The 26,728-nt window shown below is 43.7% G+C and overlaps 1 protein-coding gene across 2 annotated transcripts in view; it reads left to right on the top strand.

Moving 5' to 3' along the window:
* The window catches only part of LOC134602779 (pendrin-like), a 113,136-nt gene extending 86,611 nt beyond the window's left edge, over window positions 1-26,525 (top strand). For both annotated transcript variants that reach the window (XM_063448092.1, XM_063448091.1), the window contains exons 16-20: window positions 1,549-1,644; window positions 10,525-10,764; window positions 14,592-14,646; window positions 14,852-14,988; window positions 26,292-26,525. In XM_063448092.1, coding sequence (XP_063304162.1) covers window positions 1,549-1,644; window positions 10,525-10,764; window positions 14,592-14,646; window positions 14,852-14,988; window positions 26,292-26,303 — 540 coding nt within the window. In that variant the 3' untranslated portion in view covers window positions 26,304-26,525. The remainder of the gene's footprint in view (window positions 1-1,548; window positions 1,645-10,524; window positions 10,765-14,591; window positions 14,647-14,851; window positions 14,989-26,291) is intronic.
* Window positions 26,526-26,728: the final 203 nt, after the last annotated feature.

Raw genomic sequence — 26,728 nt, 5'->3', positions numbered from 1 at the left:
CTGCATGTGACACTACATCAGAACAATAAAAAAAAATTACCTAAATAAAACTATCTCTGACTGTACTACAAAAAAGCACAAACAACTAAAATGTTATACACACAATAGATTTTGTTTTTAAATTAATACAATTAACTTCAAAGAAATTGTCTAAAATGTGAAGTACTATACTGGTACTAATTTAAATGAACTCTTACATTGCTGTCCGCAAGCCAGTCACACAAGCAACAACCACTGTGCTTGGCTTGCCTTGCACAGAACTTCTGCAGAGAAACATTACTGAACTAACAGTTAATTTAAAGATTATTTTAAATTACACTAGTATAGGAGACTACAGAGATTGAAGTGACAGTAAGGAATAATATTCCAAATTCTTTAACACTACATGACCCTCTAGGACTACTATTCCTGCAGGGTACACCAAGTTTAGTTAAACTAATTCAAAGGGGCGCTGTAGGCCCTGCTTTGTCTCTCTGAAGTGGTTATAGTGTTTTGAGTTCCCTGGAGCTGTCTTTTTCTTTTAGTGTTAAACCATTTTTATGTTTTAATGCTAAACAAAAATTCCCAGCAACCCATCTCCTCTGTGTTGCTTGGACTAATGAGAACGCATTAGCCTAAGCAGCAATGGGCAGCTGTGATTGGTTGAAGGTGTCAGCTGACTGCTTTTAGCCTACCACAGTGTGGTACATCCACAGATATTCATTGGAATGGCCAGAAGGGTGTATAATGTATACTAGCATGGGGTGAGAGAAGGTGAATGGGAGATATGGAAGGATGGGGATGGAGGAGTGGGGGAGTGATGAAAGGGTGGAGAAGGATGCTGGGATGGTGGAGAGTAATAGGAGGAAGTGGTGAGAGAGAGTGAAGATTGGCAGTGGTGAGAGGAGAGAGAAAAAAAATGAGTCAGTGCATGGCTGGCCATGGTGACATTTTGATCTACCTGTTGGATTGTGCAGCAGCCTGGCCCTTTGGCTGCATTTATTGTGCTTGGGCACACCACACACACCTATGACCACTTGTTTATAGTACGAATGAATGGACAAATCTGTTGATTATTTGTCTGAATAGCAATTCTGACAATACATACTGTGTTAATTTTATAGTAATCTACAGCTTTGTTTTACTTTTCAAAATGTTGTATATATCCATTTTTAACTATTCATAGCACAAGGGATCTATTGTTACATTGATTTAGTATAGATTTGGAACGAGAACGTTGGTTGTACTCCACTTCATGCTGTACAAACATTTTATTTTTAACCATACTTTAATTTCCTGTTTTTTTTCCATGGAATATAACTCCCGAACTCCTGGAAGGCATACAGGATGATGGGTGTCAGAATGCATGTTAAAAAGTAAGGTGTGATTAATGTTTTTTTGTTAATTAATATTGTAAAGCACTGCAGAATTAGTTGGCACTATATAAATTCCAATAATAATTGTATTATAGTTTTATTGCCAAATGCTACATACATTGAAGTTGATGAGAGACACATTGTTGTCAGTGGAAACATAACTAATAAGAAATCTTGTATCAATGCTTCGCAGGTTGGATTTGATGCAGTTAATGTATTTAACAAGAGAAACAAAGCAGAGCGGAAGCTAAACAAGCTTATGAACCGAAGACATTTGAAAGCAACCAAGGTAAATTCTTCATAATGCTATTCAAATATACTCGTGGCGAAAGTAACCTCACCACTGGTTCTTGGAGGGGTCTGTTTGCCAGCCTCCTACCTTGTCACTATGACCCCTGTAATAGACTTTTTTTAAAAACACTGTTTGTGCCCTTTTGCACTTATATCAAGAACATTTGGAACTTTCAAAGCGGCACTTCGAACTCCCGAATGGTCGAAGTGGTTCGTAGCGGCATACAAACACGTGGCAGTGGCCATCTTAAGCCACGAGTACAATGAGCAGTGTTTGGTCGTCGACTTCATGGAACTCAAATTGGACACGCGACGGCACAAACACCGCTAAAGATTTACCTTTCATGGATGTTCGGCTAATCGAACGGGAGTCGAACGGCGTTCGGTAAGAACAAACTCCTGAAGGAGAGACATAGACTAAGTGTCATACGAACTCTCTACATTCGGTATTTTATATGTTACTTCAAATCCCAGAAGTAGACTGACTGCACAGCCTAATTCTCTGGAACTGTTTTGGGCATGGAATTATGCGTGCGGTTGGTCAAAATGTTACTTCCATGAAATTCCTGAACCCCTGAACTGATCTGGGTGATTTTTGGATATGTTGGTCACCCAGATCAGGGCTATCAGGGGATGTAACAATTGTGGGAATTTTTGTTGGGGTACTTAGGGTTTTATAAAAATATGTGGTTTTTATTTCTGCATTGACTTAATACAGAATATGACTCAATTATCTTCCAGGCAGAGGGGAGGGATTGTATGTTTGTTATGGGAGTGTCCTGCATTTAAACACTGTTATGATTGGTCTGTGACTCTCTGTTGGATTCCCCAAAAATTGTGGGTGTACCCCTTGCATGGGGATTGTCATATAAGGCCAAGTAAAAAAATACAATCTGGGTGCTTAAGTAAAATTGATGGTGTTAAAATTTGCTTCACACTCTGGTGCAATTCTCCAAAAATACCAGCAAATAGTAATATAACAAAGATAGTGAGTGGAGCAAAGAGAAACACCAATAGAGAGATAATGAGCAAATAAAAATAAAATATATGGAATACAACCTTATGGAAAAGTATATGGTGATTCCTCCAAGGAGTATATTTCATGTAGGGGAAAAGAGAAAATATATGCAATGATAGTGCAGATGGTAAATAACTGTAGATTATTCACATATAATCAATATGTTCAATATAGCTTATATAGCCTTTAAATACTCCAAAAATGCCACTTTGCTTCACATAAAAATGGCATAGATTTAATATCTGCCACATACAGAGAAAAAAACATAAATACATAGACCAGTAAAAACAATAAGAAACAATGTAAGGAGAATGATTTGCCCCTTACTGGAAAAAATGGTGAGTAAAACAGCATACGCTGTAACTCACTATACAGGCTTGTAGCAATGGGATGGCAGGCAGACTGACTTGCATGCAGGGCTCGGTCGGATCCACAGGTTCGTGGTAGTGTATAAGTCTCTGCTCCGAGTTCCGTCTGCAACAGGCTCCTCCCCCTTTCATGACGTCAACGCGTTTCACCGTATTCCGGCTTCCTCAGTCCTGAGGTCCTGAGGAAGCTGGAATACGGCGAAACGCGTTGACGTCACGAAAGGGGGAGGAGCCTGTTGCAGACGGAACTCGGAGCAGAGACTTATACACTACCACGAACCTGTGGATCCGACCGAGCCCTGCATGCAAGTCAGTCTGCCTGCCATCCCATTGCTACAAGCCTGTATAGTGAGTTACAGCGTATGCTGTTTTACTCACCATTTTTTCCAGTAAGGGGCAAATCATTCTCCTTACATTGTTTCTTATTGTTTTTACTGGTCTATGTATTTATGTTTTTTTTCTCTGCATGTGGCAGATATTAAATCTATGTCATTTTTATGTGAAGCAAAGTGGCATTTTTGGAGTATTTAAAGGCTATATAAGCTATATTGAACATATTGATTATATGTGAATAATCTACAGTTATTTACCATCTGTACTATCATTGCATATATTTTCTCTTTTCCCTACATGAAATATACTCCTTGGAGGAATCACCATATACTTTTCCATAAGGTTGTTTTCCATATATTTTATTTTTATTTGCTCATTATCTCTCTATTGGTGTTTCTCTTTGCTCCACTCACTATCTTTGTTATATAAGGCCAAGTGTGGCCCCATTAAAATCAGTTCGTGCTTACCCTCAACACAGAGCCTCGTCTCATGATTGAGGGAACTGCTATACCTGCTATAATCCCTGCTCTTGGGATTGCTTTTTGGAGTGTTATAATCACTAGCTCTTATATACTGCTCTTATATCCTGCTATACTCTCTGGAGTAGGAGAGGTTTACCCACTGGAAGCTGGATCTTGGTCTTGGGTCCAGGGTTCGTGGAGGACAGCGAGATCCCCAATCAAGCTGCGGCGGTTTGCGGGAGTCTACGGTGCTGATGGTGTCTGGTGGAGTGCTTGGAGCCCTCAGTGAGCACTAGGAGCATTGATTGGCGGAGGCTGGTCTGTCACAATACTTAGGAAGTTTTAAGTTAAATTTTGAATTTAAAAAATATGCAACCTTCGAATCTCTGGAGAACAGACACTTTTTTATCCATATCAATTCATTCAGGAAAGGTGAAGCTGTGTTAGGCTTAAAGCAGTCAGCAGACACTCTAAGACTCTCACAGACATACATTACTGCTCAGCCCAAGACTGGAACTGTCATATGGAAAACCCAGCAAATAACTAGTGGGCCACGATGGCCAATGGCCGAGGCTGGAAGGGAAAATCAAAGTACCTTCACTGCTACCCTATGCATGGATGGTGCTATCCAAGCACCAGCCTTGCAGTGTAGCTTTTTTGAGGCTGGTCAGGAGATCCAAGGCTCCTCCAGCCTTGTAAGATTTAAAACTGTATTTTCTTTGTGTGTGCGCTATTTTTAATCTGTTCTTTGTATATATTTTGGACTTTACAGTACTACCACCCCTGAGAAATGCATTTCCTTGGTGTGCCCCACAATCCCCTCTTTTTCTGAGTAAACAACTCTTGCAAGCATTGTGTTGTGTTGTTAGCTCCTTGCCGTTGTAACCAGTGGCAACATTTGTACAATGCCAGAGTTCACAAAATTGGTGTACTTAGCCTGCACCTAGATAAGTTGCAGTCCAGAATCACTAAATACACTCCGTCCTGGACCAAGGTAAGAAGAATGGAAGGAAAATTATAATTTTTTTAAATATAAAAATGATAACAAAAATATACATATTTATCAGACATGTGCAATTCCTTTCGGTCCGAATATGAATTCGGACGAATTTCGGGAAATTCGGACATTCGGGTACTTCCGAATGTCCGAATTGCCGAAGTGCCGAATTGCCGAGGTCCTGAAGTTACCGAAGTTACCGAAGTGTCGAAGTGTCGAAGTGTCAAAGCACAGTATTGCCTAAGTACTAATATACTTACCCAGTGAAAGAAGAAGAATGTTACATTGTATACAATTTTAAATAAAAAGTATACAAACATAGCCAGGATTCACCTGTAAACATTTGCAACACTTACAACAATCAAGTAACATACATTCATATAAAATGTAAGTTACTTGGCCAGTCATGTAATGACAGGAATGAATAAGTAGATAACTCCATAATTCCCACGGTATTAGGGAGCTATCTACTAAAAGGCTGACAGACCTAAATTGGTCTTTCATCCAAATTTACTAATACTAAGTAAAGATTACTTAGTATCAGTAAATTATGCCCCTACTCGCTATACCGCGAGTAGGGGCATGTCTATTAAACAGTGAGCAGCACTGTTAAAAAAAGGTCCCCCTTCCCGAGCCCCCACCCACGCTTTTAAACTAAAGGGGGGACCAATTGCCCCCCTTGGCCCCCACCCCTGAGTGGCGGGTGGGGGCCCTAAATCAGAATAGGGGGGGGACCTAATGTCCTCCCCGCTGGCTCCCACCCCTGAGCGGTGGGTGAGGGCCCTAAAAACTAAAAAGGGGGGGACCTAATGACCTCCCTACTGGCCCCCACCCCTGAGCGGTGGGTGCGGGCCCTAAATTATAATAAGGGGGGACCTAATGTCCTCCCCCCTGGCCCTCACCCCTGAGCGGTGGACGGGGGCCCTACAGTAAAATAAGGGGGGGACCTAATGTCCTCCCCCCTGGCCCCCACCCCTGAGTGGTGGGTGGGGGCCCTAAATACTAATAGGGGGGTGACCTAATGTCCTCCCCCCTGGCCTCCACCCCTGAACGGTGGGTGGGGGCCCTAAATACTAATGGGGGCCTAATGCCATACCCCCTGGCCCCCACCCCTGAGCGGTGGGTGGGTGCCCTACAGTAAAATAAGGGGGGACCTAATGTCCTCCCCTCGGCCCCCACCCCTGAGCGGTGGGTGGGAGCCCTAAATACTAAAAAGGGGGGGGATCCTAATGTCCTCCCCCCTGGCCCCCACCCCTGAGCAGTGGGTGGGGGCCCTAAATACTAATAGGGGGGGACCTAATGTCCTCCCCCCTGGCCCCCACCCCTGAGCGGTGGGTGGGGGCCCTAAATACTAAAAAAGGGGGGGCCCTAATGTCCTCCCCCCTGGCCCCCACCCCTGAGCGGTGGGTGGGAGCCCTAAATACTAAAAAGGGGGGATTCTAATGTCCTCCCACTGGCCCCCATCCCTGAGCGGCGGGTGGGGACCCTAAATACCAATGGGGGGACCTATTGTCCTCCCCCCCGGCCCCCACCCCTGAGCGGTGGGCGGGGGCCCTAAATACCAATGGGGGACCTATTGTCCACCCCCCCAGGCCCCCACCCCTGAGCTGCGGGTGGGGGCCCTAAAAAAATGTTAACCCCCCCTCCCAGGTGACTAGGGCTCCCCAAATCCCTAGTCACCCCCCCAAAAAATGAGCCCCATACCTACCTCCCTCACCCTAAAAATAATGATGGGGGGACCTTTAACTAAGAACCTGTAAAAAAAACAAAAAAAAAACTTACCATTCAATGTTTTCTTTCTTCTAAAATCTTCTTTTTTCAGCCCCAAAAAAGGCCAAATAAAAAGCCATAATAACCGACGCACTTAAAAAAAACAACAAAAAAATCCAGAGCGCAAAAAAAATAATCCTTCTTCGCCCATGGAGGGCTCCGGGCTGACTGAGCTCTGCAGGGCGGGGGAAGGGTTATAAAGCCTTGCTCCGCCCTGCAATTAGGCTCAGAGCACTCTGATTGGTGGGTTTAAGCCATCCAATCAGAGTGCTCTGACAGATAAATGAAGAGACTGACAGGTAAGTCTCTACATTTACCTGTCACAGCACTCTGATTGGTTAGTTTGAAATCCACCAATCAGAGTGATCTGTGTCATTTTACACAGTGTGGGAAAGTTCTTTGGAGTTTTCCCACGCTGTGTAATTTGACTCATAACACTCTGATTGGTTACTTAATCCACCAATCAGAGTGTTATGAGTCAAATTACACAACGTGGGAAAATTCCAAAGAACTTTCCCATGCTGTGTAAAATGACACAGAGCACTCTGATTGGTGGATTTCAAACCAACCAATCAGAGTGCTGTGACAGGTAAATGTAGAGACTTACCTGTCAGTCTCTTCATTTACCTGTCAGAGCACTCCGATTGGATGGCTTAAACGCACCAAACAGAGTGCTCTTAGCCTAATTGCAGGGCAGGGCAAGGCTTTATAAGCCTTCCCCTGCCCTGCAGAGCTCAGTCTGCGTAGAGCCCTCGCTGGGTGAAGATGGATTATTATTTTTTTGCGCTCCTTTTTTTTTTTTTTTTTTTTTTATTGCATCGGTTATTATGTTGTTTTTTTTTGCCCTTTTTTGCAGCTGAAAAAATAAGATTTTAGAAGAAAGAAAACATCGAATGGTAAGTTTTTTTATTTTCTTTACAGGTTCTTAGTTAAAGGTCCCCCCCCTCACTATTTTTAGGTTGATGGGGGTAGGTAGGGGGATAAGATTTTTTTGGGGGGAGGGGGTGACTAGGGGTTTGGGGACCCCTAGTCACCTTTGGGGGGGGACATTTTTTTTAGGGCCCCCACCCGCCGCTCAGGGGTGGGGGCCGGGGAGGAGGACAATAGGTCCCCCCTATTGGTATTTAGGGCCCCCACCCACCGCTCAGGGGTGGAGGCCAGGGGGGAGGACATTAGGTCCCCCCCTTTATTAGTATTTAGGGCCCCCACCCACCGCTCAGGGGTGGGGGCCAGGGGGGAGGACATTAGGTCCCCCCCTTTATTAGTATTTAGGGCCCCTACCCACCGCTCAGGGGTGGGGGCCGGGGGGAGGACAATAGGTCCCCCCCATCATTTTACTTTAGCGCCCCCATCCGCCGCTCAGGGGTGGGTGCCTGGGAGGAAATAGGTCCCCCCTTTAGTTTAAAAGCGGTGGGGGCTCGGGAGGGGGAACCCTATTTTTTTTTTTTAAACAGTGAGCAGCCACAGGCTACAGGCTGCTCACTGTTTACTAGACATGCCCCTACTCGCAGTATAGTGAGTAGGGGCAAAATTTACTAATACTAAGTCATTTTTACTCAGTATTAGTAAATTTGTCTGAAAGACCAATTTAGGTCTTTCAGCCTTTTGGTAGATAACTCCCTAATACCGTGGGAATTATGGAGTTATCTACTAAGCGGCTGCAATAGAAGTGCCGAAGTCCCAAAATTCCGACGTTCCGAAGAGCCAAAGTTGCTGAAGTGCTGAAGTGTTGAAGTGCTGAAGTTCCGAAGCTGCTGAGTTGCCGAAGTTGCCGAAGTTGCCGAAGTTCTGAAGTCTTGAAGTGCCGAATTGCCGAAGTCCCAAATTGCGAAAATCCTGAATTTCGGAATGCCTAACCGAACCGAAAATTTTCCCCATGCACACATATACACTGAACTCGTACACACACTAGTTCCCCTGTAGACATACATTTTACCAACTATACACACTACATCCTTTATACACACTCTGGATCCTCTATAGATCCCCACATCTTCTATACTGTTGGGCATACTGACTGTGGATCCCATTCACACACTAGATCCCCTGGACACAAACACACACTGCATTTCCTAAACACTCTGTCTACAGCCCCTACAAATGCTAAATGCACACTTTCCCTCTAGGTACACTACAGCCCCTATACACACACTTGCTACATCTGCTATAAGTACACTATGTTCCCTGTACACATACATTCTCTACAACCCCTAGATACACACACAACAGTCTTTAGCCACATATATTACACCACAAACACAACACAGTTCACTGTACTCACACACAAAAATGAGTTTTAATAACTTACATCAAAATATAAAATCATCAGTGTAGTCCCTCTATGTCACCACCAGGGGATGATTTTATATTTTGATGTAAGTTATTAAAACTCATTTTTGCACTTCACTCTGAAGGTGCACCTCAATTTTATTATATTTCCTTTCTTGAGCACATATATCTAAATGCATCTATGGAGATTCTAACCCAGATAGAAGATTTGGAATTCTCATCTTGAAAAGAAATAAATATTCAAGGCTTGCAAACTTCAGCAAAAGTGTGAGTGGCCACTTGTGAACTCAATTCCTATAATCTGTTTATATACACAGTTATACGCTATGTTGCTTTATTTGTGATTGGTTCAGCAGATCATCCCCCCCTTTTTTGCTTATACTGTGTGGAAGACAAGAGGAAGTCTTTGGGGATATTTTTGGGAACCTTATCCTTTGTAGGGAAGTTTCTTTCTGCTGATATAAATTGAGCACTTATTACACTGTGGTTGGTGCACACACACATTGTTTCTTTTTGTTACTTTAATGGCATCAGCTAAAAAAAAAGCTGCAGCCTGTTACTGTAACTTGAACTAATCTCAGGCAGTACTGGGACATGTATGTGAGTTCTGCTCTTATAATAACAACCTCTCCATAAGCGCTACACTACCATAACACTATAGTAAACATTACCCCTACAGTTTTCAAGTATGTACCTAAGACATACTTGAAAACAAGAGAAATCTCAATGTATCATTCCTGGTAAAATGTTTTATAAATAAATAAATTAAATAAATACACTATCAATAAACAATAACATTTACATGACACTACACTGCCATTAAATATTGAGGCCTATACTACATTTTCAAAAAACATTCACCTCTTCACTACACTAACCATTAACCTGTACACTAGTTTACCACTCACACTAACCTTAACATACAACTATATGTAATGTAAAAGATACATAAATGTTAAAACATGTCTTAGGGGAAAATAATGCCAAATCAAATATATATAGTGGTGCAGAAGGAGAGCACTAAATTTATACAAATATCATTTTTACAAAATGATGAAAGCATGGACAACCCGATGGGCCCCTATTGCGCGCGGCCAGGGGCCTTATGCAGAACATAACGGTGCGGGCTTACGGCGCAGTTGCTTTGGGCCCCCCAGGAATAACTGGGCCCGTGGGCAGCTGCTCCTTTTCCCCTGCATTAAAGACGGCCCTGCTGCACTCGGTGACACTGCTCTGTTACTTTACAGTATATTACTTTGTGGCTGTGTTTCTGCTTTTCCTAAAAACTTTCACTTTCCAGTTATACATCTTACAGTTGACCATGGAATATCTTGCAGGAATGACATTTCACTAACTGACTTATTGCAAAGATGGCAACCTATCACACTACTACGCCTGAATTCACTGATCTCTTCAGAACGACCCATTTTCTTTTTCACATTTGTTTGTAAATGCAGACTGCATGGCTGGGTGTTTGATTTTATACACCTGTGGCAATGGGTCTGATTGAAACATCCAAATTCAATAATCAAGAGGTGTGTCCCAGGACTTATAGTGTATATATATATATATATATGGCCACTTTTCAACTGTATCATTTATTGATTAGAGAAAAATAATGAATGCCTTTGTATAATTTTAGAGCGAGGTTGGCAACGACTTTACTGGTGAAGATGAAGATGATGATATTGTGTCGCATATGGCTTTAAAAGAGGGGGCAGTAAAACATGATGCACAAACAAAAGAAGTGAGGATACATATAGACTGGAACTCGGAATTACCAGTCAAAGTGTCTGTTCCAAAAGTAAATATTCACAGCATCATCTTGGATTTCGGTCAAATAACATTCCTTGATGTGGCTGCAGTGGAAGCCCTTAAAATGGTAGGTGCTGAAATTATCCAAAGGATACTATAGATACTAAACATTTGACTTCTAAAAATAAACACCTTGAAATAGTAAATTATGCATTATGGGTAGAAAGTAAATCCAAACACACATATATAGTATAAACAAAAATAACAAACAAGTAACCTGCACACTATGCAAAATCCCTGTAAGCTCAACAGTATGTATTGGCCTTAAAGTTAAAGTGTGACAACCTTAAGATAATGAAACTGGTTTATTAAAGTAATTCAATATGTTTATTAAAGTATTTTTAAAACACATAGAGAAAATGTACTGACTGAAAAAACAGGGCCTAAAATACAAAGAAGGATTTGTATAATGATATATATGAAAATAAACTGAAAACCCTGATTTAATAGATATAGTTGGCGTAAAGAAAGAAACCTAAAAATAGGGGTTTAACAAACAACAAAAATATGTCATTTTCTGTTAGAGCAATATAGCATAACCTGAACCTGGAATGAGGAAGCTGCAAGGGTAAAAGATAGGAAATACTTTTTTAAAGACACTTGGAAATGTGTTGAACAAATTACAAGCAAAGGTGGTGGATACTATTACAGATCAAAATATTCATTAAAGGGACACTATAGTCTCCAAAACTACTTTAGCTTAATGACGTTTTAGTGTATAGATCATGCCTCTGAAGTTGTATTGCTTAATTCACTGGCATTTAGGAGTTAAATCACTTTGTTTCTGTTTATGCAGCCCTAGCCACACCTCCTGGCTGTGACTGACACCGCCTGTATGAAACAAAATGGTTTCATTTTCAATCAGACGCTACTTACTTTAAAGGGACACTATAGTCACCCAGACCACTTCAGTTTAATGAAGTGGTCTGGGTGCCAGGTCCCTCAGGTTTTAACCCTTCACATGTAAACATAGCAGGGTTAATCCAGCCTCTAGTGGCTGTCTTCCTGCGACGCTGGATGCGAAATTTGACGCTGGATGCGAAATTCTTCTGCGAACGTCCATAGGAAAGCATTGAGAAATGCTTTCCTATTGACTGTTAGAATGCGCGCGCGGCTCTTGCTGTGCATGCGCATTCTGCTCCACTCGGGAGCTGACGTTGGCGGGGGAGGACATGTCACCAGCACCGAGGGAGCCCGGCGCTGGATTAAGGTAAGCTGCGGAAGGGGTTTTAACCCCTTCAGCGCCACAGGAGGGGGACCCTGAGAGTGAGGGTCCCCTAAGGATGACATAGTATCAGGAAAATGGGTTTGTTTTCCTGACACTATAGTGATCCTTTAAAGGTTTGTATCTCCTGCTCTGTAAATTTAACATTATGTACATACAAGAGGCTCAGGCGGCATCAAGCAAGCTATTAACACAGCAGGAGATAAGAAATTCTAAATTAAATAGAATTTGCTATAAAGGAAGTGTAAACATTAGATTACTCTTTACAGGAAGTATGTAGGAAGGCTGTGTAAGTCACATGCAGAGAGGTGCACCTAGGGCTTCATAAAAAACTGATTTAACTCCTAAATGGCAGAGAATTAAGCAGTGAAACTGAAGGACCATGATCTATACACCAAAACTGCTTAATTAAGCTAAGCTGTTTTGGTGACTATAGTGTCTCTTTAAGGAACAACCTGCACACACACATACTCAAAATACAGTTACAAATTTACAAGGTTACTTAAAATTGCCTATATTAGCAAACAAGCATGCTGTAATATTGCTATTTCAGTTCAACAAGTTCAATGAGGCTTAGGATACACACACTCCTGTCCTGAGCAGGAAACAACATTTCTAATAAATCTTGTTCTTTTACATACTAGAATGTAGGCTAGATGGGTAAGCTAGCTTCTATCTATTGTCAAAATATACATTTACATGTAAATATTCAAGGTATTTCTAAAGAAACATGCTAAAGGCCATTGTCAGTATATGTTTAATGGTCCATTTAACATATTTTTAAATAGTACCATGCATATCAGTTAATGAATCAGCTGGATTTTTCACAAGTGACTGTAGGGCAGTAGAAGTCGCAGTTACATTTTGCTAAGTTAATTGCATATTCAAACATAACTGAACAGAGTAACCCCTTGTTGGACATACTAGCACTAGTGTGCATTTACTGAGCCTAAAATAATCAGTTTCTCTTTCAAGAAAGTTAAAATTATGGTGCAGTCCTAGGATCGGAGTGAGAAAACATCCTTCTTACACTCTTATCAGCTACCTTCTATTACTGAATGCCTTGAATTCTGCAATGGCTAAAAGAAAAATACATACTAATAGTGATTCTCTGCATAGTGATTATTTAGGGTTTATTTATTTATAACAGTATACTGAGGTCAATTGTAAAAATGACTCATAATATCAAGAGCAAAATTGCTAACATTGAGATTTTTCCATACCTGCTAATTGAGCCTAAAATTAGTTTTTTTTTTTTTTTTTTTTATTATTCACAGTTCATAGTTTAATATGCGATGCTTTTCAACATTGGCAGGCAAAAATGGGAAAAGGAGGAATGTGGAGCTAGAATGGGGACATGTAAAGGGTGTGTGTTCCTGATTAGCAGGACAGACAGTCCATCCATGGACAGCATCGACTGGCTAAGAGTACTGGGCTAACCTACCTTCAGCATTCTTAGCTAACCAGTGCTGTCAAAGTTGGACTAAATTGATAATGATAAGGAATAAGTGTAACGGGACAGAGCCGCGCTGAACGGTTGCACTTCGTGAGAGCTCTGCAAAGAAAAGTTCTAACATAGCACTAATACCTGACTTACATCCTGAAAATCAACTGCTGAAGCATCCTGGGGACTGGAGGAGTTTATGGTGGCTGATTTGTCAATGCCTTTGATCAAGATAGGCCGCTTTTACCGGGAGCAGACCTACAGCCTACATGTGGCCTACTCAAAGTTGGTGAGAGAGAGGTGGCCGATCCCTCAACATATTGTTTCAAACTACTTCTGAGATCACACACACGTGAGGGATATGCCAGTATTTTCTTTCTGTGCTGCGGTGATGATGTTCCAACTGCCTACCACTGGCGGATGCCACGTGCTGACCCAATGCCTCAAGACCTGCTATCCTCTCTACTGAATATATTAGATGGACTGTTTGACAAACTGTTGTCCAAACTACCCAGTCGCCTAGGTGCTACAGAGGCAGTCACATTGGCACCTACCTTGCCTCCAACCACTCGATGAACCAAACCTTCTGCCCAGAATAGAGGTACCCACAAGAGGACACTCACCCTGAAAGTAACTATGCAGCACGTACAGAGATTGCCACGATCTTGTCTGCTGAGATGGGCTAGGAACCAAGGCCCTATCAACCTCTGCAGTGCAGAGCTGAATCCCGGGGCAAGCCAGACACGGACGCAGTCCCAGTTGCCTGTGTGCTGTCTCTCGCACACCCCAAGATCAGAAATCTCTGCTCCAATGGTGGTTCAATGCAATGCTACACTGTGCTGTGTGTCAAGACGGCATAGAGTAACCAAGGATAGCTTAACAAAGATGCTCGCCTGGTGTCTTTCCACGTTCTCATATCAGGGAGATTCTCACTGTCTTCACCAAAACCCCTAGCATGTGTTTCACTCATATGATACATTCCTCTGTTATGCCCCCTGTTAAAAGCTACTTGGTTTAAAAAAAAAAAGGAAGACGAATAACGATTAACTTACACATTTTCAGTCAAACCATTTGTAAGTTTGCCATTAGCACACTCTAGACAACATATAAATGTGACACATGCTCTGGGTTGTGTTTCCTATTTGATTTATTTTCCTGGCATGATCTAGAAACATTTATAAACACATTTCATACTACCATTACTAAAGTGCAGCTTTCTTTTCAGATTTTAAGAGAATACAAGAGGATTGACGTAAATGTATATATTGCCGGATGTGATGGTAAATAAAACCAATGCTAAGATACATTTTTTTTTTTTTAATTAAAATTAAAAAGACAAGCATTTAAATACATAATATAGAAATAAAACAGCTGTTTCTAAATAAAGATTTGCTGAAAAGCCATATAAGTCTGCTTAATATTATTACAGTGCTATATATGAACAGGAAGCAAATAGTAATGTCACAATGATTTTGCTTTTTACAGACAATGTGTTTGAAACATTGGAAAACTGTGGTTTCTTTGATAACATCATCAAACCAGAAATTTTCTTCCTCACTATTCATGATGCAGTGCTGTACATAGAGGACCAGGTATTTGGTAGATCTAATCAACCTGACTTGGTAAATATCATCTTCGTTAATAAACTTGCCTAATAAGTTATTTAAAATTAAGTGTTAAGAGTAAAAAGTCACTGATAGAGGTGTAAAAGAGAACAGAGGAGCTATTATGGTGAACCTCACAGCACCACTAAACAGAGATAAAATAAATACTTCTACACAGTATAAGAAAAAAAGCTCCACTGTAACAGATCACCTGGCACCCCGACTGGGCACCTCCGTTGATGGATGCTCCTAGTTCGGAATTTTCGCACTTTGGAACTTCGGCACTTCGGCAGCTCTACACTTCGGAAATTCAGCAACTTCGGCACTTCGACACTTCGGAACTTCGGCATTTAGGAACTTCGGAATTTCGGGACTTCTATTGCAGCCGCTTAGTAGATAACTCCCTAATTCCCATGGTATTAGGGAGTTATCTACCAAAAGGCTGAAAGACCTGAATTGGTCTTTCAGACAAATTTACTAATACCAAGTAAAAATGACTTAGTATTAGTAAATTTTGCCTAGTGGCTGTTTTAAAAAAATAAAATAGCCCCCCCCGGCGGGTGGGGGACCTATTGTCCTCCCCCCGCCCCCACCCGTGAGCGGTGGGTGGGGGCCCTAAATACTAATAAGGGGGGGGGACCTAATGTCCTCCCCCCTGGCCCCCACCCCTGAGTGGCGGGTGGGGGCCCTAAATTGGTATAAGGGGGGCGACCTAATGTCTTCCCCCTGGCCCCCACCCCTGAGCGGCGGGTGGGGGCCCTTAATACTAATAAGGGGGGGACCTAATGTCCTCCCCTATGGCCCCCACCCCTGAGCGGTGGGTGGGGGCCCTAAATACTAATAAAGGGGGGGGACCTAATGTCCTCCCCCTGGCCCCCACCCCTGAGCGGTGGGTGGGGGCCCTAAATACTAATAAGGGGGGGAACCTAAGGTCCTCCCCCTTGGCCCCGACCCCTGAGCGGCGGGTGGGGGCCTTAAATACTAAAAATGGGGGGGACCTAAGGTCCTCCCCCCTGACCCCCACCCCTGAGCGGTGGGTGGGGGCCCTAAATACTAATAAAGGGGGGGGGGACCTAATGTCCTCCCCCCTGGCCCCCACCCCTGAGCGGTGGGTGGGGGCCCTAAATACCAATGGGAGGGACCTATTGTCATCCCCCCGGCCCCCACCCCTGAGTGGCGGGTGGGGGCCCTAAAAGAAATGTCCCCCCCAGGTGACTAGGGGTCCCCAAACCCCTAGTCACCCCCTCCCCCCAAAATAAAAATGATCCCCCTACCTACCCCCCTCACCCTAAAAATAATGAGGGGGGGACCTTTAACTAAGAACCTGCAAAAAAAAATATAACTTACCATTCGATGTTTTCTTTCTTCTAAAATCATCTTTTTTCAGCCCCAAAAAGGCCAAATAAAAAACCATAATAACCGACGCAATTATAAAAAAAGAAAAAAAGAACACGAGCGCAAAAAAAAAGAATCCATCTTCACCCATGGAGGGCTCTGCGCAGACTTAGCTCTGCAGGGCGGGGGAAGGCTTATAAAGCCTTGCCCCGCCCTGCAATTAGGCTCAGAGCACTCTGATTGGTGGGTTTAAGCCATCCAATCAGAGTGCTCTGTGTCATTTTACACAGCATGGGAAAGTTCTTTGGAATTTTCCCACGCTGTGTAATTTGACTCATAACTCTCTGATTGGTTACTTATTAGTTTTTAGGGTGAGGGTGGTAGGTAGGGGGATAGTTTTTATTGGGGGGGGGGTGAGGGGGTGACTAGGGGTTTGGGGACCCCTAGTCACCTGGGGGAGATTTTTTTAGGGCCCCACCCGCCGCTCAGGGGTGTGGGCCAGGGGGGAGGACACTAGGTCCCCCCCTTATTAGTATTTAGGGCCCCCACGCGCCGCTCAAGGGTGGGGGCCAGGGGGGAGGACATTAGGTTCCCCCCCTATTAGTATTTAGGGCCCCCACCCACCGCTCAGAGTATTTAGGGCCCCCCCCTTTTTTACTGTAGGGCCCCACTCACCGCTCAGGGGTGGGGGCTAGGGGGGAGGACAATAGGTCCCCCCCCATTATTTTACATTAGGGCCCCCACCCACCGCTCAGGGGTGAGGGCCAGGGGCTCGGGAGGGGGGAAGTTATTTTTTATTTTTTATTTTTTACAGTGAGCAGCCACAGGCACACCAGTGCAACCAGTGCAACTCATATCTGGTGTAACAGTAGTGTACATTTTAAAAACCTAAAAAAAAAAAAAAAAATACTATTTTGACTGTAATCGATTGAATAGCAGTTAGTTGTCTGCCAGCGTGTGTGTCAGGCTCACAGTGTATACTGTGCCCACTTTCCCAATGCCACCACTCATATCTGGTGTCCCAATAGCTTGCATTTAAAAAAACTAAACTTTTTTGACTGTAATATAATAGCAGTCAGTTTCCTTCACTAGTGTGCGTTTCAGGGCCTGCCTAGTGCCACCACTCGCTCATATCTGGTGTCCCAATAGCTTGCATTTAAAAAAAACAACAACTTTTTGGACTGTAATATAATAGCAGTCAGTTTCCTTCACGAGTGTGCGTTTCAGGGCCTGCCAGGGCACAGTGTCACACTAGTGCAACTCATATCTGGTGTAACAGTAGTGTACATTTTAAAAAAAAAAATACAATTTTGACTGTAATAGATTAAATAGCAGTTAGTTGTCTGCCAGCGTGTGTGTCAGGCTCACAGCGTATTCTGTGCCCACTTGCCCAGTGCCACCACTCATATCTGGTGTCACAATAGCTTGCATTTAACAAAAAAAACACTTTTTTGACTGTAATATAATAGCAGTCAGTTTCCTTCACTAGTGTGCGTTTCAGGGCCCGCCCAGTGCCACCACTCACTCACTGGTGTCACAATAGCTTGCATTTAACAAAAAAACTGAACTTTTTGGACTGTAATATAATAGCAGTCAGTTTCCTTCACGAGTGTGCATTTCAGGGCCTGCCCAATGCCACCACTCACTCATATCTGGTGTCCCAATAGCTTGCATTTAAAAAAAAAACTTAACTTTTTGGACTGTAATATAATAGCAGTCAGTTTTCTTCATGAGTGTGCGTTTCAGGGCATGCCCAGTGCCACCACTCACTCATATCTGGTGTCCCAATAGCTTGCATTTAAAAAAAACTAAACTTTTTGGACTGTGATATAATAGCAGTCAGGTTCCTTCACAAGTGTGCGTTTCAGGGCCTGCCAGGGCACAGTGTCACACCAGTGCCACTCATATCTGTTGTCACAGTAGCTTGCACGCATAGTACCAGTATCGAAAAAAAAAATGACAGGCAGAGGCAGGCCACCCCGCAGGGGCCGTCGTGGTCGTGGTGCTGTGATTCCCTTTGGCCCTAGAATAATGCCCAGTGTTCAGAGGCCACGCACCCTGAACTTGAAAAGTTCTGAGGACATAGTTGACTGGCTAACACAGGACACCCAATCTTCTACAGCTTCCACTCTGAACCTCGGCGCACCATCCTCCTCCAGCTTAGCTTCGGGCACCTCTCAAGTTACCACTCGCCCGCCTGCCGCCACCACCAACACTAGCACCACAGCCGCTTCACTTGGTATGTCAGAGGAGTTATTTACACATCAGTTGGAAGAAATGAGTGATGTGCAACCATTATTGCCAGAGGATGTAGATAACAGGGATATGTCTCAGTCAGGCAGCATTACACACGTACGTTGTGATGATGATGATGTTGTACCCACTGCTGCTTCCTTTGCTGAGTTGTCAGATACAAGTAAAGCGGTTGATGATGACGATGCGTCCGTGAATGTCACGTGGGTGCCCGCTAGAAGAGAAGAAGAACAGGGGGAAAGTTCAGATGGGGAGACAGAGAGGAGGAGGAGGAGACGAGTTGGAAGCAGGGGGAGGTCTTCGCAAGGAGCTAGTGGCACAGTCAGACAGCATGCATCGGCATCCGGGGTCAGCCAGACAGCACACCAATCAACGCATGCTGTTGCCACCACCAGAATGCCGTCATTGCAGAGCTCAGCAGTGTGGCATTTTGTTTGTGTGTCTGCCTCGGACAACAGCGATGCCATTTGCAACCTGTGCCAAAAGAAACTTAGTTGTGGGAAGTCCAACACCCACCTAGGTACAACTGCTTTGCGATGGCACATGATCGCACCTCACAAACGCCTATGGGATCAACACATGATTACAAGCAGCACACAAACTCAAAGCCGCCATCCTCCTCCTGGTCCAGCATCTTCAGCCACGTTAACCACTGCTGTCCTCCTTGCCCCCTCTCAACCATCCGCCCCTCCATCTCTCGCCTTGAGCAGTTCCTGCTCATCTGCCGACAGTCAGGTGTCTGTCAAGGACATGTTTGAGCGTAAGAAGCCAATGTCACAAAGTCACCCCCTTGCCCGGCGTCTGACAGCTGGCTTGACTGAACTCTTAGCCCGGCAGCTTTTACCATACAAGCTGGTGGAGTCTGAGGCGTTCAAAAATTTTTTAGCTATTGGGACACCGTAGTGGAAGGTACCCGGACGAAATTTCTTTGCACAAAAGGCAATCCCCAACCTGTACTCGAGTGTGCAAAAGGAAGTAATGGCATGTCTGGCACACAGTGTTGGGGCAAGGGTCCATCTGACCACTGATACCTGGTATGGAAAGCATGGTTAGGGCAGGTATATCACCTACACTGCGAATTGGGTAAAACTGCTGACGGCTGCCAAGCATGGAATGCGTGGCTCTGCAGAGGAGTTGGTGACACCGCCACGACTTGCAGGCAGGCCTTCTGCCACCTCCTCTACTCCTCCTACTCCATCCTCTTCCATAACCTCCTCGGCTGAGTCCTCTTCTGCTGCTGCGTCTTGCTCCACATCAACGGCACCCCCCCAGCTCCCCAGGTACTGTTCCACATCCCGGATACGGCAGTGTCACGCCGTCTTGGGGTTGACTTGCCTGAAAGCAGAGAGTCACACCGGACCAGCACTCCTGTCCGCCCTGAACGCACAGGTGGATCAGTGGCTGACTCCGCACCAACTGGAGATCGGCAAACTGGTTTGTGACAATGGAAGAAATTTGTTGGCGGCATTGCATTTGTGCAAGTTGACACATGTGCCATGCATGGCACATGTGTGTAATCTGATCATACAACGATTTGTGCATAAGTACCCAGGCTTACAGGACGTCCTTAAGCAGGCCAGGAAGGTGTGTGGCCATTTCAGGCATTCCTACATGGCCATGGCGCACTTTTCCGATATCCAGCGGCGAAACAACATGCCAGTGAGGCGCTTGATTTGCGACAGCCCGACACGTTGGAATTCAACACTCCTAATGTTCGACCACCTGCTCCAACAAGAAAAAGCCGTTAACGAGTATTTGTATGACCGGGGTGCTAGGACAGCCTCTGCGGAGCTGGGAATTTTTTTGCCACGTTACTGGACGCTCATGCGCAATGCCTGTAAGCTCATGCGTCCTTTTGAGGAGGTGACAAACCTAGTCAGTCGCACTGAAGGCACCATCAGCGACATCATACCATTTGTTTTCTTCCTGGAGCGTGCCCTGCGAAGAATGCTGGATCAGGCCATAGATGAGCATGAAGAGGAAGAGTTGTGGTCACCATCACCACCAGAAACAGCCTTATCAGCATCTCTTGCTGGACCTGCGGCAATGCTGGAAGAGGATTGTGAGGAAGAGGAGTCAGAGGAGGAATGTGGCTTTGAGGAGGAGGAGGAAGACCAACCACAACAGGCATCCCAGGGTGCTCGTTGTCACCTATCTGGTACCCGTGGTGTTGTACGTGGCTTGGGGGAAAAACATACCTTCAGAGAGATCACTGAGGATGAGGAACAGGACATGAGTAGCTCGGCATCTAACCTTGTGCAAATGGGGTCTTTCATGCTGTCGTGCCTGTTGAGGGACCCTCGTATAAAAAGGCTGAAGGAGAACGACCTGTACTGGGTGTCCACGCTACTAGACCCCCGGTATAAGCAGAAAGTGCCTGAAATGTTACCGAATTACGGCAAGTCGGAAAGGATACAGCAGTTCCAAAATCAATTAAAAAGTATGCTTTACACAGCATATAAGGGTGATGTCACAGCACAACGGGAATCTAACAGGGGAAGAGGTGAAAGTAATCCTCCTCCTCCCACGACCACGCCGGCAAGGACAGGACGCTTTATAGACGTGTTGTTGATGGAGGACATGTAGAGCTTTTTAAGTCCTATGCATCGCCACAGCCCTTCGGGGTCCACCCTCAGAGAACGACTCGACCGACAGGTAGCAGACTACCTCGCCTTAACTGCAGATATCGACACTCTGAGGAGCGATGAACCCCTTGACTACTACGTGTGCAGGCTTGACCTGTGGCCTGAGCTATCCCAATTTGCGATAGAACTTCTGGCCTGCCCCGCTTCAAGTGTCCTGTCAGAAAGGACCTTCAGTGCAGCAGGAGGTATTGTCACTGAGAAGAGAAGTCGCCGAGGTCAAAAAAGTCTAGATTACCTCACCTTTATTAAGATGAATGAGGGATGGATCCCGAAGGGACTGACAGTGGGCGATACATTCGACTAAAAAAGGCCTGATTAGGGGGACTACTTAACACACCACTCCTATCTGGTGGCACATTAGATTGCACACGCAGTGCCCCAAATTTGAAGTAGGAGGACCGACCAAGCATGTTTTTCCATCTCCCGCTTCCTAAAATCGATGCCTTATATACACGTCCCCTGATAGGGGACGTAAAAGGGATTAAACTGATAAGAATAGTACTACTTAACACACTATCTGGTGGCACATTAGATTGCACGCGCAGTGCCCCAAATTTAAAGTAGGAGGACCGACCAAGCATCTTTTTCCATCTCCCGCTTCCTAAAATCGATGCCTTATATACACGTCCCCTGATAGGGGATGTAACAGGGATTAAACTGATAGGAATAGTACTACTTAACACACCACTCCTATCTGGTGGCACATTAGATTGCACGCGCAGTGCCCCAAATTTGAAGTAGGAGGACCGACCAAGCATCTTTTTCCATCTCCCGATTCCTAAAATCGATGCCTTATATACACGTCCCCTGATAGGGGACGTAACAGGGATTAAACTGATAGGAATAGTACTACTTAACACACCACTCCTATCTGGTGGCACATTAGATTGCATGCACAGTGCCCCAAATTTGAAGTAGGAGGACCGACCAAGCATCTTTTTCCATCTCCCGCTTCCTGGGCGGAGGAAGAGAGACCTTCAATTACATCAGTGAGGACAAGGAACGGGACATGGCTAGCTTGGTATCCAACCTTGTGCAAATGGGGAGTTTGCGGTTGTGCAAATGGACTGTTTGCGGTTGTTTGCGGTGCGTTAAACGGGGAGTTTGGTCTGTCACTGTGAAGTGGGCGTAAGCCTTACACTACCTGATCAATACAACATCATACCTGATGTTTTAAAGCACGTTATTCCAAACAATTTAGGAATGTTAGGTGATTTCTGCCCTTTATGGATTAAAACCAGACTCTGCATCAACCATGTAATTTTCCATTTGAGTTTTGCCATGGATCCCCCTCCAGCATGCCACAGTCCAGGTGTTAGTCCCCTTGAAACAACTTTTCCATCACTATTGTGGCCAGAAAGAGTCCCTGTGGGTTTTAAAATTCGCCTGCCTGAAGTCTATGGCGGTTCGCCCGTTCGCGAACATTTGCGGAAGTTCGAGTTCGCTGTTCGCGAACCGAAAATTTTATGTTTGCGACATCACTACTGGTGAACCAGCGCCAGGGTCATGGGCGCCCAAGGCTCAATTAATGCATGTGAGGAGCAAAGACTAGTGCATCTATTCTGATCACACTGAAGGGCTACTGTAGCTCAAATTGTTGAAAAACTTAATGCTGTCCATGATAGAAAGGTGTAAGAAAACACGCAGTGCATCGCAGTTTGCTACTTACAGGGCTGCATAGCTGCAGACCGGTCAGAGTTCCCATGATGATCCCTGTCCACCATCAAAAGCATCTTCAATGGGGACATGAGTATCATAACTGGACCATAGAGCAATAGAAGAAGGTTGCCTGGTCTGATGTTTTCTTTTAGAAATCAGGATTCCATGGAAAAGTAAAGCACTGTTGTCTCCGCAATCAATATTTATACCCAATATAATTCTAAACAACTTTGAAAATTCTAAAAATATGGAATACATTAAAATTCAGTTTTACCTTTATTATTATTACATGGCAGCGCAACTGACCCAGATAGCACTATGGCACTCTCCTCCGGTGGAGAGAAGGTGGGTGGATTTGGAGTCCTCCCTCCTGGGGACGGATTTGCCCCAATTTTTGATGTGGATCCTTAACCCCTTAAGGACCAAACTTCTGGAATAAAAGGGAATAATGACATGTCACATATGTCATGTGTCCTTAAGGGGTTAAAGAACACAGACCGACTGTTTAGGTAGCATGCCCTGCTATATTAAATTCCCTTAAGATTTGCTATGATGCTGCTCTCAAATATGGCTTAGCATCTTCTCCTTCTCCGAGGACTCCATTCCTGAGGAATAGAGAGTTCCCCCCCAGAATGGCAGCACAGGATTTTAGGGGTATTGAGAACGCGGGACTGCACAGATTGGGACATCTCCTTGAGAATGGCTCATTGGTGACTTTCGCGAAACTGAAAACTAGGTCCCGGTTGAGACCTTTTGACTATTTTTGATATATGCAGTTAAGGCATTATGCCCAAGATCAACAGGTTAAGAAAGCAGCCCTAACACAGCTAACATTCTCTGAGGGGATGTGCCTCAGAGAACAGTTCCCGAGTGGGCTAATCTCATGTCTCTACACTTATTTGAGCACTCATACACTAGAATGGGTATGGATCACATATACAGAGCAGTGGGAGGCGGATCTAGGCGAGAAACTGGAGGGCATAGAATGGCAGGAAATTTGGGAGGCCGCAGCAACGTCCTCTGTGTGTATCTCTTTAAACAGTCATTTAAGACCTTATTTAGATGGTACACTACACCAGTGAAACTACACCGAATGAATAAAACTCCAACGGACTTGTGTTGGAGAGGATGCGGACAAGAAGGTACTTATATCCACATGTGGTGGGACTTCCTGGAGGTGCAGGTTTACTGGAAGCAGATTGCGGCATTAGCGCAAGATATTTTTGAAAAAGAGGACAAACTAGACCCATGGGTGTTCATTTTGGCTAGATATATAGAAGATTGGACAAGAGTGGAAAAAAACCTTCTTCATAAAATAAACCTAGCCGCAAGGAGGGTGCTGGCACAGGTATGGTTACAGAATGAGACACCTACAATTCCTGCGGTGATACAAAAAATTAAATACACTTTCCTAATGGATAAATTAACGGCACAGGTTCGAAGGTCAATGAACACGTTTGAAAGAACTTGGGGCCCCTGGATGGCTAGCACAGCTAGTGATTAGGGGATGGACGGGGTGGTCTCAGTCCTCCACATGTCCCGCTCATCCTACGATAGATAACAAATAGTTGCTGTATATAGCACTTATCTCCGAATGGGGGGACTTTAAGGATCGAACGAACCTGATACGGTCCACCGGCCTGTCCGCCTTTCGCAAGTGGTGATCTTGTCGGCTCCCCTCGACCCTCCTCCCATATTCCCTACCCCCCGCTTACTCCCCCCCTATTTCCCACAATTCCCTTTATCTTTTCTATCCACTTATATTTCTATCTTTCTTGTTTACTTCATACAATTTTGCAACGTATGATTACTCATGGAATACAAAGAGGGGCAATGAGCAAATTTTAATATCACACTGTCCTCTGGTATTCCTAAATGGGAAGAGACCACTGATTGAAAAATCTTCCTATCTCTTTAAACGTTTGTATGGTTGTACACGATTTTACTTTTATTTACAATAAAAACCAGAACGGGTTGCCAGATATCGTATATTTCCAAGATTTTCTGAAAGACACATTGTATTGCCTAAACCCAAAGACCACCTATGTTGTACTATTCACAGCTGTGTTTTTGATGCATTTATGTATATGAATATTGTCGCTGTGCATATGTAAATGCGTGTCTGTATACAGTCTACATATGTTCTGAATGTGCTGTATTTTTCATCCTGTCTTGAAATAAAAAAAAAATCAGATTTAATCTAATAAAATTCTGAAAACACTAGATTTAGAAATAATAATATATAATGTGGCGGATATACAACTGAAAAGTTGGATTGATGCAGGTATTAACAAAATAGATAAATTAGAAGATGCCAACATAAAACCATTTGCTAGCTTAGTCCAGGATTACAAGCTACATAACAAGGACATCTTTACATATTTACTTGTTAAAATGTAAATACAAATAAGTACAGGACAAAGTAAATTTGTGTTGAAAATTTAGCATGTATTGCGTAGACAAGTAATAGATAAAGTTCTCGCATTATGTAACAATTTATTACAACAGAGAAAAATACCATGTAGGATCCTGGGAATTAAGTTATGGATCCACTGCATAAATCTTCAAGAAAATCAATTTGATGTAGTGAACTGCTGGTATTGAGTTCTTACTAAAAGAAAAGCTATATACCCACAGAGCTCTGATTTGTGCTGGAGATGTCAAGTACAAAAAGGAAGTTTCTTACATATTTGGTGGCACTGTAAACTGGAGAAAGAGCTTTGGAACACTTTATGATGAACCTTGGAGTTTCCCTCTTAAATAATAATCCTGAATTCGCTCTACTACACATATTCCATAAAAGTTCTATGAGGAATTCCTGTTCATAATCATTTATGTCCTGACCACTACTAAGGTTTAATTTGCCAGATACTGAAAGCAGATGACTGTGCCCACCTCTTTAGAACTAAAACCTCAAGTAACTTACCAGTTAAGGTTAGATCAGATGGATGGCCAGGTGTGTGTGCATCGTTTACCAGGGAAAGATATGCCAGCAGGATGCATTATGGGAAGAAATCAAGCTAACCGAGGCAGTATTGTGCTTTGGCCATTTTTTTGCTGGGTAATCTTGAATCCTTGCATTCATGTGGATGTGACTTTGACAAGTACCACCTACCTAGAGATTGTTGCAGACTATGTACACCTCTTCATGGCAGTGGTGTTCCCTGATGGCAGTGGTCTCTTTCAGCAGAATGATGCACCCTGCCAACCAAAAATGGTTCAGCAACATGACAAAGAGGAGTTTCCTTGGCATCCAAACCCCCAGATCTCAATTTTGGCAGCACGAGGGGAACTTACTTAATATTAGGCAGGTGGTTTTAATGTTGTAGCTGATCAGTGTAAATTCCTCAGTAAAGTAACCTGAACAATTATCCACTAATCTTGTGTGCAGTATTTAAACACTATTGTATTTTCATTTTGTTCTTGCAGAAAACAGACTAAACCTTTGTATAAAATTGGAGGTAGGACATGAGACCTCCACTAAAAGAGAATATATCATTTTCTTCAGATGGACATTCTTCCTCAACGGCCTATGAAGTGCCATTGTATACTTCAATATTTGAATCTTGTGTATAAAGACAGACATTATGTGACCAATCATGTATATCTTTAAATGCGAATATTTTTTTGGTGCTTAAAAAGATGACTATTGTTCTAATGAGACTATTGGTGATATTTGGTCCTGTATATTGTGTCATTTTACTTTAACTGAAAATGCAGATGACCAGATCTAGCTATTCACAATGGCATACAAAGCAAATGGAAATAGCTCTTTTTTCATATACACCGGTGGTTGGACTATTATCCTAAAGAGTACTATGGTACTATCCTAAAGAGTACTCTGGTACTACCCTAAAGAGTACTAT

The sequence above is a fragment of the Pelobates fuscus genome, chromosome 3 (genome assembly GCF_036172605.1).
Source record: "Pelobates fuscus isolate aPelFus1 chromosome 3, aPelFus1.pri, whole genome shotgun sequence".
Classification (NCBI taxonomy): Eukaryota; Metazoa; Chordata; class Amphibia; order Anura; family Pelobatidae; genus Pelobates; species Pelobates fuscus.
This window is presented reverse-complemented; position numbering and strand designations above follow the sequence as displayed.